This window comes from Pseudophryne corroboree, chromosome 7 (assembly GCF_028390025.1).
Source record: "Pseudophryne corroboree isolate aPseCor3 chromosome 7, aPseCor3.hap2, whole genome shotgun sequence".
NCBI lineage: Eukaryota > Metazoa > Chordata > Amphibia > Anura > Myobatrachidae > Pseudophryne > Pseudophryne corroboree.
In genome coordinates, this window is record NC_086450.1 from 140,836,432 (window position 1) to 140,856,471 (window position 20,040).

The window sequence follows — 20,040 nt, forward strand, 5'->3', positions numbered from 1 at the left end:
GTTCAACTAAATAATGCTAGCATTGATTAAATAATGGCATAATTTTCCATTAAACTTGGAGACCATTACGGAAAAAAAAAAACCCAAAAAAACAAAAAGGGGCCGATTCAATTGTTTTACCCCACGGCTACCACCAGGGGGCGCAAAATGGAGCAAGAGGTACGAGAAAAAATGTGCTCAAACTCGGCACTTTGGGCATCCAAACAGGAGTTTGGATGCCCACAGCAGGGAGTACGGTCTGTTTAGGCGTTAAATGTGCAATGTACATGTGCACCTAAACACAACTGAATCGGCCCCAAAAAATTTTTTTAAAGGTTTGTGGATTGAATCACCATTTTTTTCACCAAATGTTTTGTGAATGAGATCTATACACTTTCCTTTCCCACTAATCGTTAGACACAGCACTATATTATAGTAGATAAGAAAACATACCATCATAATAGACAATTGCCCCCACAAGTCTGTCTTTCTGCAGCATCGGGAACAATTCTAAGGCTTTGGACTTGCTCAGGACATAACTGCTTTTTAGGCACTGACTGCCAGCAACAAGATCGTAAGCCTTTATGCCGACCCAATAGTAAGGCAACTGCCACCACCTAATTTAAAAAAAAAAAAAAAAAATCATGAAAAAGTTTTAAAAAATGTTAACATTTAAAATTTATATCAAATACCTCTTTTTAAAACTTTCCAGTTTTACAGGTGATGAAACTTGGTGGGGTATTTATCAAAGCTTGGAGAGAGTTAAAGTGAAGAGAGAGAAAGTACCAACCAATTAGCTCCTAACTGTAGTTTTTCATACACAGGGGTAAATGGGATTGTGCCGCTATAACACTTCCTGCTTCGCCTCATTACCAAGGCGAAGCAGGAAGCCACTCCGACAAGATGTACAAACATATTGTCTGCCGAAGCGAGAGGAGTGTAAACTCCTCCCTCCAGCGATACCAGTAGAGCACACAGCGCATCAGCTCAGTACTGATGCGCTGTGCCTCCCAGCCCGGCAGGCTCCACTGCGCATGCGCGAGATCTCGCAAATCACGCAAGATCTCCTGTGCAGCCTGGAGTCCAGATGCCGGTAATTCCTTTTCTCACAATCCGTAGTGGATACTGGGAATTGAAGATTACCATGGGGTTCAGATCGTGTCCACTGGAGCCTGGCACTTTAAGAAATAGTGTGTGCTGGCTCCTCCCCTCTATGCCCCTCCTAGCAGACTCAGTCTAGGAAAACTGTGCCGGAGGAGAAGGACAAACTTTGAGTGAAGGATATAACACAAAAAGCGGTGAGGTAACGAACTAACACACACAATAACAAGATAGCAGAGCTAACCAAAATAGTGGAAAGCAACACTAACAAAAAAAGGATAGCAACGCTAACCAAACATGGAACAGGGAAAGCAACAGCAAACCCAACCAAGGACACTTACAACCAGGTAAGCAGGAAACGAAGCACTGAGGCGGGCGCCCAGTATCCACTACGGACTATAAGAAAAGGAATTACCGGTAGGTATTACATTTCCCTTTTCTCTAACGTCCTAGTGGATACTGGGAATTGAAGATTACCATGGGGACGTCCCAAAGCTCCCAGAACGGGTGGGAGAGTGCTGTGACCCCTACAAAACCACCTGACCAAACTGAAGGTCATCCTTGGTCAAGGTGTCGAACTTGTAGAACTTTACGAACGCGTTCGAACAAGACCAAGTAGCTGCCCGTCACAACTATAAGGCAGAGAAACCCCGGGCAGCCGCCCAAGAAGAACCCACCAACCTTGTGGAGTGGGCCTGAATAGAACTCGGCAGCGGTAGAGCTGCTGAAGTATAGGCTTGTTGAATAGTTAACCTGAGCCACCTAGCAATGGACTGCTTAGAGGCAAGGCGACCAATCTTAGTAGCATCATAAAGGGCAAAAAGCGAATCAGACTTCCTGTGATGAGCAGTCCTTTTGATGTAGACATTCAAAGCCCTAACCACATCCAGGGACTTTGGAGCAATAGAAGTATCGGATAACACTGGTACCACAATTGGTTGATTCACATGAAAGACCGACACAAGCTTCAGCAAAAAGTGTGGGCGAGTCCTGAGCTCTGCCCTATCCTCATGAAATATCAAGTATGGACTCTTATAGGATAAGGTCCCCAATTCCGACACCTGTCGACCAGAAGCTAAGGCCAGTAACATAACTGTCTCCCACGATAGGTACTTCAAGTCTACCCTATGTAAGGGTTCAAACCAATCCGACTGGAGAAAGGTCTAGACCACTTTGAGGTCCCACGGAGCCGTGGGAGGGACCTTTAGAAAAGTCTGTACTTCTGGAAGTACCGCCAGTTGTTTCTGGAAGAAGATGGAGAGAGCCAAAATCTGAACCTTGACGGAGCCTAATCTTAGGCCCTTATCCACGCCTGCTTGCAGGAACAGTAGAAAGCGGCCCAGACGAAATTCCACAGGGGAATATTTTCTACCCTCGCACCAAGTACATATTTCTTCCAAATATGGTGGTAATGTTTGGCTGTAACCACCTTACGGGCCTGGACCATAGTGGAAATAACCTTGGATAGGAGTCCCTTTCTAGTTAAAATCTCCCTTTCAACTTCCAAGCCGTTAAACGTAGCTGCTGTAAGTCTGGATAGACAAACAGTCCTTGTTGAAGAAGGTCCTTGCATAGCACAGAGAGCACGGTTACTCCTGAGCCAGAGTCAGGAGGTCCGCATTCCAGGCCCGTCAAGGCCAATCTGGGGTAACCAGAATTGCCTGAACTCTTTCCTTTTTGATTTTTTTTTTAAACTCTTGGAATGAGAAGAAACAGGTACACAAACTGGTAAGTCCATTGTGTCAACAGAGCATCTACCGCTATCGCTTGTGGATCCCTCGTTCTAGAGCAGCAACGACGGAGCTTCTTGTTAAGACGAGAAGCCATCAGGTCTATTTGCGGATAGCCCCACTGGTGAATCAGTTGTTGAAACACCCGAGGGTGAAGGCCCCATTCCCCCGGATGGAGGTCGTGCCTGCTGAGGAAGTCCGCTTCCCAGTTGTCCACTCCTGGAATGTGTATGGAGATGGTCCTTGCATTCGCTTCCGAAGTATTCTTGACACCTCTCACATTACAGCCCTGCTTCTTGTTCCTCCCTGTCGATTGATGTACGCCACTGCCGTGGCGTTGTCCGACTGCACCTGGATGGCCTGATTCCGAAGAAGGTATGGGGCTTGCAGGAGAGCATTGCAAATTGCTACGAGTTCCAGGATGTTGACTGAAAGTGCAGATTCCTGACACAACCATTTCCCCTGGAACTGCGCCCCCCGGTTCACAGCCCCCCAACCCCAGAGGCTGGCAGCCGTTGTTAACAGAGTCCAAGACTGGATATTGAAACGCCGAGCCTCCAACAGATGGGAGACTTATAGCCACCATAGTAGTGATATCCTTGCTTTCAATGACAGTTATAGTCTGATGCATGTGCAGGTGAGAACCCGACCATTTGTTCAACAGATCCAGTTGGAATGGGCATGCATGAAACCTGCCGTACTGTATCGCCTCTTAAGAGGCTACCATCTTGCCCAGCAAGCGAATGTAAAGATGAATTCAGATCCTGCGTGGTTTTAAAACCAAGTGAACCATAGACTGAATTGTCAAGGCCTTGTCCAATGGAAGGTAAACCTTCTGAGACACCGTATCCAGGATCATTCCCAGGAACTGAATTCTCTGCAATGGTTACAGGTGAGATTTCTTGAAAATGAAACCCATCCATGATCTGTAAGCAGACAAGTAATCAAGTTGAAGCTGCGCAGCAGTTGTTCCCGGGACATAGCCTTTATCAGGAGATCGTCCAGGTACAGGATTATGTTGACACCCATCATACGAAATTGCAGCATCATCTCTGAAATGACTTTTGTGAATAACCCTTGGGGCTGTGGGGAGACCAAAGGATAAGGCCTGAAACTGGAAGTGTTGGTCCAGTATAGCGAACCGTAGGAACGCCTGATGAGGTGACCATATTGGGATATGTAGGTATGCATTCTTGATATCCAGGGATACCAGGAACTCCCCCTCCTCCAGACTTGCTATCACTGCTCTCAGTGATTCCATCCTGAATTTGAACACTCGAAGAGAAGGGTTCAGGGATTTGAGGTTCAGGATTGGCTGTACAGAGCCATCCAGTTTCGAGACTACAAAGAGGCTTGAATAAAACCCCTTTGTGTGGAGTTGAGGAGGTACTGGAACAATAACTCCTGCTGAAAACAGTTTTTGAACTGCCTCTTGCAAGGTAACCCTTGCTATAGGTGAAGTTGGTAAGCCCGACCTGAAGAATCTGAGAGGAGGGAGTTCCTGGAATTTCAGTCGGTACCCTTGGGATACGAGATCCCTGACCCAAGGATCCCGGCAGGATCCTGCCCATATGTGGGCGAAGTGTTGAAGGCGAGCACCTACCTGAAAATCACCTTGCTGCTGGGGCCATCCGTCATGCGGACAGCTTTGTGGAAGAGGATCCGGAGGCCTGGTCCCATGTTCCAGCAGCCGCTGGTTTACGGGCCTTACCGCGAGTTCCTCTAACAGCATTGGAGGCACATGTGGCTCTGCCTCTAAATCTGGCCACACGAAAGGACTGCAGAGAGGGCCCAGAATAGGGACGTCTAGCAGGTGGCGCATCAGATGGCAGATATGTAGATTTACCTGCAGTCGCATGAGATATCCACTTGTTCAGTTCTTCCCAAAACAAGGCATCACCTGTAAAAGGAAGGTTTTTTACCCCTTTCTTAGACTCAGCGTCTGCTGACCACTGTCGCTGACCACTGTCGCAGACACAGGGCTCTGCGAGCCGATACCGCCATAGCCGAGGTACGTCCGTTAATGATACACAGTTCCTTAACAACCTCACTCATGAAGTTTGCAGCATCTTGGATATGTTGAAGTAGTGTAACTATCTCCTCCTGAGGTAGTGTATGCAACCCTTTTAAAATAAGATCAGACCATTTGACCATGTCTCTGGAAATCCAGCCGCACACTACAGTAGGGTGTTGTGCTACACCTGCTGCAGAATAAATAGACTTAAGAGTGGTCTCCATTTTGCAATCAGCAGGCTCTTTGAGAGAAATGGCCCCAGGTACAGGTAGTACAATTTTACGTGACAGCCTGGACACAGACGTATCCACTGTCGGAGGGTTTTCTCAGATTTTCCTATCCTCTACAGGAAACGGGAAGGAATTTAGTATTCGTTTAGGAGTGACAAAGTTTTTTCAGGATTTAACAACGCAGCCTTTGACAGAGAATCTAATTCCTTAGAAACTGGAAAAGTTGCAGAGGATTTTGGTTTTACGTTAAAATGAAATTCCTCTGTAGGTTCTGCTTCCTTATCAGGAATATTGAGAACCTCCCTAATAGCAACAGGGACAGGTTATCCTCGTCCGCCCCTAATGCATCCTCATCTAATTCTGGTAATTCAGAATCAGAGCCAGACAGCAATATTTGTGGGAGAGTGCGTTTATGAGAGACCAACAGGGGGGCTGAGGAGCCTGTCTGTGGTCAGTATTGGTTAACCTGAATGTGTCGATTGACTGTTTCAGGGTTTGCCTCTCTTGTTTAGCCATGGCTAACTCTGAATTTATGTTTGTAATAATTTTTAAAGCAATCCATCCACTCAGGTTTCTTCCCATCACTACCCTGTCAAGGTAGTGAACAATGGGTACACATTATAGATCCTTGTCAGGAAGGTGTAAACCTAGCCTTGCATGCAGCATACACAGACTTATTAGTAGTTAAGAGAGAAAAACACAAAGCAGTATTATAGAGACAGCACACTTATTCTAGACAACCCTGAATGGAGTGACACAGAGAGAAGGTTGGACCAGCACATGATACCTCAGGCAGAGCAGTGCCCCTCCGGGTATATATAGTGTGTGTAATTTACTTCACAGCAGTGAAACCGCTGATAATGCGCTCCCCCCTTCACTATAACCCCCTGGTACCAGTTATCGTTGGTGATACAATGGGTCCTGTGAAGAAGCAGCCCGCATGCAGACTGTACGGCAGCTGCAGCAGCAGGAAATGGCGCCTCAGAGCCTCTGGTCCCGCTCTCCCAGAAGCCCCGCCCCCTTAATGGCGCGCGGTCTCTCTAAGTTATTTATAATGGAATCTCCTCGATATAATAAAAAAAAATGAGTGTGGAACCCCTTTTTTTATGTAATCGCCAGTGTGGGTACTCAGTGGGCAACACAGCCTGTAGCTGGGTGATCACTGTCCCTTCATGCCGCCACTTGCGCTGGGGACCAGCTAACCGGGACCATGGCGTATAACTCACCGAACCGCGTCTTCGGCATCTGTTAGGGGTGGCGGCATGCTGCCGGCGTGGGCTAAAACCCGAGGGTTATGAGAACATCACCTCAGGAGCTCAGTGTCCTGTCAGCGGGTATACGAGCCATTAACTCTAAGGAAGTTGGTTCGGTCCCCCTCCTCCCTAAATCTCACGACGCAGGCAGAATGGTTGCCAACCAGTGCTGTCTGAAAATAATAAACTAAAATACATTTCTGAAGAAAACTCTCTGGAGAGCAACAGAATGCACCCGGCTCCTTGTGCACATTTTTCTAAACCGAGTCTGCTAGGAGGGGCATAGAGGGGAGGAGCCAGCACACACTATTAATTTCTTAAAGTGCTAGGCTCCAGTGGACCTGATTTATATCCCATGGTAATCTTCAATTCCCAGTATCCACTAGGACATTAGAGAAAACATACTGATCTATCAATATTATTTGTGAATATTGTAGTTCATTTTAAGATAATGGCCCTTTAATAGCCATATTATCCCTCACCTACGTACTGCCACTACAAACCACACAATATAGTAGAGAGGTTCTGAGAAGAAGCCGCTCATACACTATTACACAGGTTCTTAAACTCAGTCCTCAGGACCCCACACAGTGCATGTTTTCCAGGTCTCCTCACAGAATCACAAGTGAAATAATTAGCTCCACCTGTGGACCTTTTAAAATGTGTCAGTAAGTAATTAATACACCTGTGCACTTGCTGGGTTACCTACAAAACATGCACTGTGTGGGGGTCCTGAGGACCGAGTTTGAGAACCTATGCACTATTACATCAATATTCAAATAGTTAAAGAGAGGTTTTTGTGTGATTACTTAATCAGCATTACACAGTAGCACACTGGATGCATCCTCACTTTTCTGCTACCCATGATGGTCATACCTATGAGGCAGTGGGGAGGGACTCTGCGGTTGGAAACTGACATTGTAAACTATAAACTACTTTTCTTTTCAACAACCTTTTTCCCATACTTTGGTGGGATCCCTCCCCTGGTATTCATAACATCTCCTGTTCATCAGGGTTACAAACCACAAGAACCTCTTCTGCAGCAGGGCTCTGTATGAACTGGAGGAGGGAAGCAACCCAAGCACATAGCATGAAATGATTACCATCCTCAGATTAGTTGACTGTGCACTTGTAAAATAATTTGTCAGATTTGAAGATGTCTCTGTCTGATCCCTCCGTGCACTGGTGAACATAGAACTTTACCACATGGAAAATGCCTTTAAATACAGAAGAAAGTACCATCTTACTTGTAAACTGGCAGCATAATAGGCAAAGGTGCAGATAAATGCGGAGCAATCTCCAATAGATTGGCACGTTCGTGAAGAGCTTCTTTCACCAGTTTATACTGCAAAGAGATAATTGGGCCAAATTGTGAATACAAAACAAAACTCAAAGAACGATTATAATGTAGTTGTTATTCAAATTGTCATATGTGTACAATATGTTGTAACCAATTGTAAAAAAATAAGAATTTACTTACCGATAATTCTATTTCTCGTAGTCCGTAGTGGATGCTGGGGACTCCGTCAGGACCATGGGGAATAGCGGGCTCCGCAGGAGACAGGGCACATCTAAAAAGCTTTTTAGGTCACATGGTGTGTACTGGCTCCTCCCCCTATGACCCTCCTCCAAGCCTCAGTTAGGTACTGTGCCCGGACGAGCGTACACAATAAGGAAGGATCTTGAATCCCGGGTAAGACTCATACCAGCCACACCAATCACACCGTACAACTTGTGATCTGAACCCAGTTAACAGTATGATAACAAAACGAAGTAGCCTCCGAAAAGATGGCTCACAACAATAGTAATAACCCGATTTTTGTAACAATAACTATGTACAAGCATTGCAGACAATCCGCACTTGGGATGGGCGCCCAGCATCCACTACGGACTACGAGAAATAGAATTATCGGTAAGTAAATTCTTATTTTCTCTAACGTCCTAGTGGATGCTGGGGACTCCGTCAGGACCATGGGGATTATACCAAAGCTCCCAAACGGGCGGGAGAGTGCGGATGACTCTGCAGCACCGAATGAGAGAACTCCAGGTCCTCCTTAGCCAGAGTATCAAAATTTGTAAAATTTTACAAACGTGTTCTCCCCTGACCACGTAGCTGCTCGGCAAAGTTGTAATGCCGAGACTCCTCGGGCAGCCGCCCAGGATGAGCCCACCTTCCTTGTGGAATGGGCATCTACATATTTCGTCTGTGGCAGGCCTGCCACAGAATGTGCAAGCTGAATTGTACTACAAATCCAGCGTGCAATAGACTGCTTAGAAGCATGAGCACCCAGCTTGTTGGGTGTATACAGTATAAACAGCAAGTCAGACTTTCTGACTCCAGCCGTCCTAACTATATATATATATATATATATTTTTAGGGCCCTGACCACGTCTAGTAACTTGGAGTCCTCCAAGTCCCTAGTAGCCGCAGGCACCACAAGAGGTTGTTTCAGGTGAAAACGCTGACACCCCTTCATGAAGAAACTGGAGACGAGTCCCAGTTCTGTCCTGTTCAAATGGAAAATTTTAATATGGGCTTTTGTAAGACAAAGCCGCCCATTCTGACAATCGCCTGGCCGAGGCCAGGGCTAACAACATGGTCACTTCCCATGTGAGATATTTGTCAACAGCATGGTCACTTTCCATGTGAGATATTTCAAATCCACAGATTTGAGCGGTTCAAACCAATATGATTTTAAGAAATCCCAACACTATGTTGAGATCTCACGGTGCCCCTAGGGGCACAAAAAAGCTGTATATGCAATACATCCTTTACAATCTGGACTTCAGGAACTGAAGTCAATTCTTTCTGGAAGAAAATCTACAGGGCCGAAATTTAAATGTTAATGAACCCCAATTTGAGGTCCAAAACACTCCTGTTTTCAGGAAGTGTAGAAATCGACCTAGTTGAATTTCCGTCGTGGAGCCTTCCTGGCCTCACCCACGCAACATATTTTCACCACATGTGGTGATGACGTTGTGCGGTCACCTCCTTCCTGGCTTTGACCAGGGTAGGTATGACCTCTTATGGAATGCCTTTTCCCCTCAGGATCCGGCATTCAACCGCCATGCCGTCAAACGCAGCCGCGGTAAGTCTTGGAATAGACATGGTACTTGCTGAATCAAGTCCCTTCTTAGCTCCCCAGGCCCTTAGTCCTCTGTGAGCATTTCTTGAAGTTCCGGGTACCAAGTCCCTCTTGGCCAATCCGGAGCCACTAGTATAGTTCATACTCCTCTATGTCTTATAATTCTCAATACCCTGGTTATGAGAAACAGAGGAGGGAACACATACACAGACTGGTACACCCACGGTGTTACCAGAACATCCACAGCTATCGCCTGAAGGTCTCATGACCTGGCGGAATACCTGTCCCGTTTTTGTTCGGGCGGGACGCCATCATGTCCACCTTTGGTCTTTGCCAACGGTCCACAATCATGTTGAAAAACTTCCCTATGAAGTTTCCACTCTCCCGGGTGGAGGTCATGCCTGCTGAGGAAGTCTGCTTCCCAGTCGTCCACTCCCGGAAAGAACACTGCTGACAGTGCTATCACATGATTTTCCGCCTAGCGAAAAATCCTTGCAGTTTTCACTGCCCTCCTGCTTCTTGTGCCGCCCTTCTGTTTACGTGGGCGACTGCCGTGATGTTATCCCACTGGATCAATACCGGCTGACCTTGAAGCAGAGGTCTAGCTAAGTTTAGAGCATTATAAATTTGCTCTAAGCTTATTTATGCGGAGAGAATTCTCCAGACTTAATCACACTTCCCTGGAAATTTTTTCCCTGTGTGACTGTTCCCCAGCCTCTCAGGCTGGCCTCCGTGGTCACCGGCATCCAATCCTGAATGCCGAATCTGCGGCCCTCTAGAAGATGAGCACTCTGTAATCACCACAGGAGAGACACCCTTTTCCTTGGATATAGGGTTATCCGCTGATGCATCTGAGGATGCGATCCGGACCATTTGTCCAGCAGATCCCACTGAAGAGTTCTTGCGGGAAATCTGCCGAATGGAATTGCTTCGTAATAAGCCACCATTTTTACCAGGACTCTTGTGCAATGATGCACTGACACTTTTCCTGGTTTTAGGAGGATCCCGATTAGCTCGGATAACTCCCTGGTTTTCTCCACTGGGAGAAACACGTTTTTCTGGACTGTGTCCAGAATCTTCCCTAGGAACAGTAGACGTGTCGTCGGAAAAAGCTGCGATTTTGGAATATTTAGAATCCACTCGTGCTGTCGTAGAACTACTTAAGATAGTGCTACTCCGACCTCCAACTGTTCTCTGGACCTTGCCCTTATCAGGAAAGCGTCCATGTTTCTTTTAAGAAAAATCATCATTCCGGCCATTACCTTGGTAAAGACCCGGGGCGCCGTGGACCATCCAAACGGCAGCGTCTGAACTGATAGTGACAGTTCTGTACCAGGAACCTGAAGTACCCTTGGTGAGAAGGGCAAATTTGGACCTGTAGGTAAACGTCCCTGATATCCAGTGACATCATATCGTCCCCTTCTTCCTGGTTCGCTATCACTGCTCCGAGTGACTCCATCTTGATTTGAACGCTTGTATGTAAGTGTTCAAATATTTCAGATCTCACCGAGCCGGTTGGCTTCAGTACCACAATATAGTGTGGAATACTACCCCCTTCCTTGTTGTAAGAAGGGTACTTTGATTATCACCTGCTGGGAATACAGCCTGTGAATTGTGTGAGGGGGAGACGTCTCGAATTTCCAATGTACACCTGGGATATTACATGTAGGATCCCGGAGTTCCCTTGCGAGTGTTGCTGAAACTCTTGAGATGACCCCCTACCGCACCTGAGTCCGCTTGTACGGCCCCAGCGTTATGCTGCGGACTTGGCAGAAGCCGTGAGGAGCTTCTGTTCCTGGGAATGAGCTGCTTGCTGCAGTCTTCTTCCCTTTCCTCTCCCCCTGGGCAGATATGACTGGCCTTCGCCCGCCTGCCCGTATGGGGACGAAAGGACTGAGACTGAAAAGACTGTGTCCTTTTCTGCCAATATGTGACTCGGGGTAACAAAAGGTGGATTTTTCAGCTGTTGCCATGGCCACCAGGTCCAATGGACCGCCCCTTTATACGGCAATACTTCCATATGCCGTCTGGAATCTGCCTCACCTGACCACTGTCGTGTCTTCGTCTGGCAGATATGTACATCACATTTACTCTTTGATGCCAGAATGCAAATATGCCTCTGCGCATCACACATATATAGAAATGCATCCCTAAAATGCTCTATAGACAATAAAATCCTGTCCCTGTCAAGGGTATCAAAATTTTCAGTCAGGAAATCCGACCAAGCCCCCTCAGCGCTGCACATCCAGGCTGAGGCGATTGCTGGTCGTAGTATAACACCAGTATGTGTGTATATACTGTTATGATATTTTTCAGCTTCCTATCAGCTGGCTCCTTGAGGGCGGCCGTATCTGGAAACGGTAACGCCATGTTTTTTATATGCGTGTGAGCGCCTTGTCCACCCTAAGGTGTGTTTTCCAACTCGCCCTTACTACTGGCGGGAAAAAGGGTATACCGCCCATAACTTTCTGTCGGAGAAACCCCACGTATCATCACACACTTCATTTAATTTATCTGATTCAGGCAAAACTACAAGTAGTTTATTCCCACCCTACAAAATACCCTTATTTGTGGTACTTGTGGTATCAGAAATACGTAACACCTCCTTCATTGCCCTTAACATGTAACTTGTGGCCCTAAAGGAAAAATACGTTTGTTTCTTCACCGTCGACACTGGGGTCAGTGTCCGTGTCAGTGTCTGTCGACCGACTGAGGTAAATGGGCGTTTTTACAAGCCCCTGACGGTGTCTGAGACGCCTGGACCGATACTAATTTGTCCGCCGGCTGTCTCATGTCGTCAACCGGCTTGCAGCGTGTTGACATTATCACGTAATTCCATAAGTAAGCCATCCATTCTGGTGTCGACTCCCTAGAGAGTGACATCACCATTACAGGCAATTTTCTCCGTCTCCTCACCAACATTTTCCTCATACATGTCGACACACACGTACCGACCTACAGCACACACATACAGGGAATGCTCTGATAGAGGACAGGACCCACTAGCCCTTTGGGGAGACAGAGGGAGAGTTTGCCAGCACACACCAAAAGCGCCATAATGTATATAACAACCCTAGAAGGTGTTGTTTCTATATATGGGCTCTTAATATATAATTATATCGCCAATTTATGCCCCCCTTCTCTTTAACCCTGTTTCTGTAGTGCAGGGGAGAGTGGGAGCCTTCCTCACCAGCGGAGCTGGTCAGGAAAATGGCGCTGAGTGCTGAGGAGAATAAGCTCCGCCCCTTTCACGGCGGGCTTTTCTCCCGGTTATTAGGAAAACTGGCCTGGGTTAAATACATACATATAGCCTTAATGGCTATATGTGATGTATTTATTTGCCAAATAGGTATTTATATTGCTGCCCAGGGCGCCCCCAGCAGCGCCCTGCACCCTCCGTGACCGTGTCAGTGAGCCGTGTAGCAACAATGGCGCACAGCTGCAGTGCTGTGCGCTACCTCTCTGAAGACTGTGAAGTCTTCTGCCGCCTGTTTCCGGACCTCCGTTCCGCCGTCTTTCTTCAGCGTCTGTAAGGGGGATCGGCGGCGCGGCTCCGGGACGAACCCCAGGCTGACCTGTGTTCCGACTCCCTCTGGAGCTCAGTGTCCAGTAGCCTAAAACTTCAATCCTCCTGCACGCAGGTGAGTTGCAAGTCTCTCCCCTAAGTCCCTCGTTGCAGTGATCCTGTCGCCAGCAGGAATCACTGATTAGAAACCTAAAAAAAAACTTTACTAAACAGCTCCTTAAGAGAGCCATCCAGTTTGCACCCTTCTCGGACGGGCACAAAAACCTAACTGAGGCTTGGAGGAGGGTCATAGGGGGAGGAGCCAGTACACACCATGTGACCTAAAAAGCTTTTTAGATGTGCCCTGTCTCCTGCGGAGCCCGCTATTCCCCATGGTCCTGACGGAGTCCCCAGCATCCACTAGGACGTTAGAGAAATAGATATTTACTTCTATATTAGACATGATACAAAACTGCCCTGTAGAGTCAATGGGGGTCATTTCGAGTTGATCGCTCGGTAGCAGTTTTTAGCAGCCGTGCAAACGCGTAGTCTCCGCCCACGGGGGAGTGTATTTTTGCTTTGCAGGAGTGCGAACGCCTGTGCAGCAGTGCGCCTGCAAACACATTTTGAGCAAAACAAGACCAGCCCTGTAGTTACTTATCCTGTGCGATGATTGCTGCGACAAGTGACACGGAAATGACGTCAGATACCCGCCAGGCCACGCCTGCGTTTTTCCAAACACTCCCAGAAAACGGTCAGTTGACACCCATAAACACCCTCTTTCTGTCAATCTCCTTGCGTTCGGCTGTGCGATTGAAATCGTCGCTAGAACCAGTGCAAAAGCACACTGGACTTCGTACCCGTACGATGAGGGTGCGCATTGCGGTGCATACGCATGCGCAGCTTAGCCGTTTTTTTCACTGATCGCTATGCAGCGAACAACGGCAGCTAGCGATCAACTCGGAATGACCCCCAATGAGCAGAGCACTTCTGCGTTGTACTCAAGGGCAATACAATTATACACCTCTGTATGAATGAACATTTATAACGCAGTGCAGTTGTCTTATGCTATTGCAAGAGACATCAATGTCATTTTATATATGGGAGTGAGAGTCAACGTTAAACCCATATAGCATTAATAAATGTGTATTTTTATATATATATATATATATATATATATATATATATATATACACACACACACATACATTATGCTCTATCTAGAGTTCTACAATTATTTATTATAGCAGTTATTTTTAAGATGCAAAAAATGGCATTATACATTTACTGCATTCTATATGAGTTGTTGTCTTTAGCTGGGGGGGGGGGGGGCGATGTAATACTTAACAATCTGTTCCCTTTTCCCCAGTTATGTCCATCTCAATGAGCTGATTCTCTCCATAACTAGCACAATACTGTAGAGTCCTGTGAGTTGGAGTGTGTTATCTTGCCCATCAGCAAAGCTAGGGAGAAAACATTACTATCCAAGTTAAATTGATTCATAAAACACACAGCCTTTGGCAGACTTGTAGATGTAGTAAATGAACCAATGAATACCATCAGGGGACAATAAGGCTGTCAGCTTACTTGTCAATAATACAATTAGCTACCGTTTAATAAAGATTTAAGACTCTGAAGCCCTCGTTCAATTTGTTACAGAGCTTTTCGGCATGGAGAAAACAATTTTCTTCTATTCGCTTTTAGTCGAGCAGAGCATATTAAATATAACACTGAGACATGAAACACTGGTACTTAAAGGGACAGAGAAACCATTTGTAGATTTCTTTAGTATCCATTTAATATGAGGCTTATAAGATTTTATATATCATTTACCTCTTGTAGGGGTTGTCTTTGCTTTTAGAAAGCTGTTGCGCTACACCTTTTCCACTGCTACAATAGCCCAGGTTATTACTGTGTCTAATATATCCCGGGTCCAGTGACCCAGGAATCTGACCCGCGACGGATACGGGTAAGGCTGCAGTGTAAACGAGTTACCCGAGTCTAATTAAAAGCCTATGTAGAGCCGATGATGTCATCTCCAAGCGCCGAGAGAGGGAAGATCCACCACTAAGCCAGGTCCAGCCTGCAGTGTGAACAGGGTTTCATGCCGCTGTGACATGGCTTGAAACCGTGTTCAACTACCCGGGTCGTACACAGGTTTTTAGTGAAAAAGGGGTATAACTGCTAGAGAACTTACATTGCTCTAGGGCATAGGTCTGCAAACTCGGTCCTCATTACCCCACACAGTGCATGTTTTCCAGGTCTCCTCACAGAATCGCAAGTGAAATAATTAACTCCACCTGCGGACCTTTTAAAATGTGTCTGTGAGTAATTAATACACCTGTGCACCTGCTGGGTTACCTGCAAAACATGCACTGTGAGGGGTAATGAGGACAGAGTTTGCAGACCTATGCTCTAGGGTGCCATTATTCTTGTCTTTGTTCTATAATTCCTTTACCACAGTCTTAAATTTTTGTGATAAAATAAGATTTTAAACCTACCGGTAAATCTTTTTCTCCTAGTCCGTAGAGGATGCTGGGGACTCCGCAAGGACCATGGGGTATAGACGGGCTCCGCAGGAGACATGGGCACTATAAAGAACTTTAGATGGGTGTGCACTGGCTCCTCCCTCTGTGCCCCTCCTCCAGACCTCAGTTAGAGAAACTGTGCCCAGAGGAGACGGACAGTACGAGGAAAGGATTTTTGTTAATCTAAGGGCAAGATTCATACCAGCCCACACCATCCACACCGTATAACCTGGAATATACACAACCAGTTAACAGTATGAAACAAAACAGCATCAGCCCGAGACTGATCAAAACTGTAACATAACCCTTATGTAAGCAATAACTATATACAAGTCTTGCAGAAATATGTCCGCACTGGGACGGGCGCCCAGCATCCTCTACGAACTAGGAGAAAAAGATTTACCGGTAGGTTTAAAATCTTATTTTCTCTTACGTCCTAGAGCAGGGGTGGGCAATTATTTCAGCTGGGGGGCCACTTAACACTTTCCAGTGAGTATTTGAGGGCCGCACACACAATATCTTGAATAAACAATAACGATCACTAAAAATGCAGTAAGATTTGATACATCGGTACCACTGTCACAAATTGGGTTGTCACACAGATTCTTAGTGCCTCTGAAGAGGCACAGTCTGAGCAGCTCTCCTGGGACACAGAGGCCTCTCCAGTAGCAAGTAAGATCACAACAGATAATGTATGCACGCCCAGAAAACGCCATATGAACGGCCATGACATCCCCGCGTTTGGCCGACCACTCCCCAATATCACCGCAAAACACAGTTTTGTCACTCATTTTGCAACGAATTCCTCGTTGTGACTGACAATTGCAGTTCACTCGCTGCTCATGCACGGAAGCACGTTGTATACATACAGGACTTGCGGCATTTCAAATGCCCTTTATTAGCGATTGTCCCGAGGAAAATCGGTAATAAAGGGCAATTGAAACGTTGGAATTTGCAGTATGCCATAGGTATTTTATGACATAAGTTTTAATATCACTATACAAGTCGTGTGTGTGTGTGTGTGTGTGTGTGTGTGTGTGTGTGTGTGTGTGTGTGTATGTATATATATATATATATATATATATATATATATATATATATATATATATACACATACAATAGAAATATTTTATGTGTATGTGTATATATCTATATATATCTATCGATCGATAGATAGATAGATAGATAGATAGATAGATAGATACATACATACATACATACATACATACATGTGGCACTCAGCAGACTTACTCAACAATATATGCAATCTTGGTCTACTGTATCCTGGCAGCACCCGAGGCAACTACAGTATCTGTGGCAGAGAAACCCGTTGACTAGCACTCACATCCGAAAATGACACAGTGGCGGATCCAGCAGGGGGACCCCATGCCTACTTACTGCTCCGGGGAACATTGCAGCATCTGACTGCTATGTAACCCAGACCTCCTATTCTGTACCTATACTTTCTTATCGCCACCCGTAACACAGAGACCCCATGCCTACTTACAAATGCTGCTGCTTCGGGAGTCATTGCTGTAATGCCGCCGCTGCTCTGTAAGCTTCCCGGGACCAGTCGTGCTGCTCTCTGAACCCAGCAGCGTAATCCTTAGCAGTCACAGCGCTGCCGGGTTTAGAAAGCAGCGCAGCTGGTGCCGGGAAGCTTACCACAGCAGCAGCGGCATTACAACAATGACTTCCCGGAGCAGAGGCATTCGTAAGTAGGCATGGGGTCTCTGTGTTACGGGTGGCGATAAGAAAGTATAGGTACAGAATAGGAGGTCTGGGTTACATAGCAGTCAGATGCTGCAATGTTCCCCGAAGCAGTCCCGGCCGCTGCCACTGTCATTTCAGTGGCGGATCCAGCAGGGAGGACATCCAGCAGCAGGGTGACACTGCCAGCGGATGTGCCGCATCACGTGATGCGGCCGTGAGATAGCGAGCAGGATTTCCTCAGGAGTGCTGGCAGCTTGAAGGTACTGCAGCGCAATGACAAGCAGCTCAGCCGGTCGGGCCGCTTGTTATTGCGGGCTGGTGGGAGGCAGCGGGCCAGGCAGTATTGGTTCGCCGGCCGCATGCGGCCCGCGGGCCGTATTTTGCCCACCCCTATCCTAGAGGATGCTGGGGACTCCGTAAGGACCATGGGGATTATACCAAAGCTCCAGACCGGGCGGGAGAGTGCGGATGACTCTGCAGCACCGATTGAGAAAACATGAGGTCCTCATCAGCCAGAGTATCAAACTTGTAGAATTTTGCAAAAGTGTTTGAAACCGACCAAGTCGCCGCTCGGCAAAGCTGTAATGCCGAGACGCCTCGGGCAGCCGCCCAAGAAGAGCTCATCTTCCTAGTGGAATGGGCCTTTACCGAATTTGGTAACGGCAATCCAGCCGTAGAATGAGCCTGCTGAATCGTGTTACATATCCAGCGAGCAATAGTCTGCTTAGAAGCAGGAGCGCCAACCTTGTTGGCTGCATACAGGACAAACAGTGCCTCTGTTTTCCTAACCCGAGCCGTCCTGGCTACGTAAATTTTTAAGGCCCTGACTACATCCAGGGACTTGGAATCCTCCAAGTCACTCGTAGCCACCGGCACCAAAATAGGTCGGTTCATATGAAACGATGAAACCACCTTAGGCAAAAATTGAGGACAGGTCCTCAACTCTGCTCTATCCACATGGAAAATCAGATAGGGGCTTTTATGAGACAAAGCCGCCAATTCAGACACCCGCCTTGCAGATGCCAAGGCCAACAACATGACCACCTTCCAAGTGAGAAATCTTAATTCCACTGTTTGAAGGGGCTAAAACCAGTGAGATTTTAGGAACTGTAACACCGCGTTAAGGTCCCATGGTGCCACTGGAGGCACAAAAATAGGCTGTATGTGCAGCACTCCCTTTACAAAAGTCTGGACTCATGGGAGAGAAGCCAATTCCTTCTGAAAGAAAATTGATAGGGCCGAAATCTGTACCTTAATGGAGCCTAATTTAAGGCCCATATCCACTCCTGTCTGTAGAAAGTGGAGAAAACGGCCCAGATGGAAATTTTCCGTGGGAGCATTCTTAGATTCACACCAAGATACATACTTTCTCCAGATACGGTGATAATGTTTCGCCGTCACCTCCTTCCTAGCCTTTATCAGAGTAGGGATGACTTCTTCCGGAATGCCTTTCCCAGCTAGGATTCGGTGTTCAACCGCCATGCCGTCAAATGTAACCGCGGTAAGTCTTGGAACACGCAGGGCCCCTGTTGCAACAGGTCCTCTCTGAGAGGAAGAGGCCACGGATCTTCTGTGAGCATTTCCTGAAGATCTGAATACCAGGCCCTTCGAGGCCAATCTGGAACAATGAGTATTGTCTGCACTCTTTTTCGTCTTATGATTCTCAATATCTTTGAGATGATTGGAAGAGGAGGGAACACATAGACCGACTGAAACACCCACAGTGTCACCAGGGCGTCCACTGCTGCTGCCTGGGGGTCCCTTGACCTGGCAAAATACCTCTGAAGCTTCTTGTTGAGGCGTGACGCCATCATGTCTATTTGAGGAAGTCCCCAACGACTTGTTATCTCTGCAAAAACTTCTTGATGAAGTCCCCACTCTCCTGGATGGAGATCGTGTCTGCTGAGGAAGTCTGCTTCCCAGTTGTCCACTCCTGGAATGAAGACTGCTGCCAAAGCGCTTATGTGATTTTACGCCCAGCGCAGAATCCTGGTGGCTTCTGCCATTGCCACTCTGCTCCTTGTTCCGCCTTGGCTGTTTACATGAGCCATGGCTGTGACGTTGTCTGATTGAATCAGAACCGGTAGTTCGCGAAGAAGATTCTCCGCTCGACGTAGGCCGTTGTATATGGCCCTCAATTCCAGTACGTTGATGTGTAGACAAGCCTCCTGGCTTGACTATATCCCCTGAAAGTTTCTTCCTTGTGTGACTGCTCCCCATCCTCGGAGGCTCGCGTCCGTGGTCACCAGAACCCAGTCTTGAATGCCGAACCTGCGACCCTCTAGAAGGTGAGCACTCTGCAGCCACCACAGGAGAGACACCCTGGCCCTGGGGGACAGGCTTATTTTCTGAAGATGGGACCCGGACCACTTGTCCAGAAGGTCCCACTGAAAAGTCATCGCATGAAACCTGCCGAAGGGGATGGCCTCGTAGGTCGCCACCATTTTCGCCAGTACTCGAGTGCATTGATGGAGTGACACTCTTTTCGGTTTTAACAGGTCTCTGACCATGTTCTGGAGTTCCCGGGCTTTTTCCATTGGGAGAAAAACCCTCTTTTGTTCCGTGTCCAGAATCATGCCTAAGAAAGATAGCCGAGTCGTTGGAACCAACTGTGACTTTGGTAGATTTAGAATCCAGCCATGTTGCTGCAGCACTCTCAGGGAGAGCGACACGCTTTTCAGCAACTTATCTCTCGATCTCGCTTTTATCAGGAGATCGTCCAAGTACGGGATAATGGTGACTCCCTGCCTGCGCAGGAGCACCATCATTTCCGCCATTACCTTGGTGAAAATCCTCGGGGCCGTGGAAAGCCCAAACGGCAACGTCTGAAACTGGTAATGACAGTCCTGTACAGCGAATCTCAGGTACGCCTGATGAGGGGGATATATGGGGACATGAAGG

At 47.1% G+C, this 20,040-nt stretch overlaps 1 protein-coding gene across 1 annotated transcript in view; it reads right to left on the reverse strand.

Annotated features, from left to right (window-relative positions):
- GPD2 (glycerol-3-phosphate dehydrogenase 2) overlaps positions 1–20,040 on the reverse strand; it is a 368,081-nt gene that overhangs the window by 217,503 nt on the left and 130,538 nt on the right. Inside the window, exons 5-6 of the mRNA XM_063933701.1 lie at positions 7,555–7,652; positions 433–596 (exon numbers count right to left, since the gene is read on the reverse strand). Of these exons, the coding sequence (XP_063789771.1) occupies positions 433–596; positions 7,555–7,652 (262 nt within the window). The remainder of the gene's footprint in view (positions 1–432; positions 597–7,554; positions 7,653–20,040) is intronic.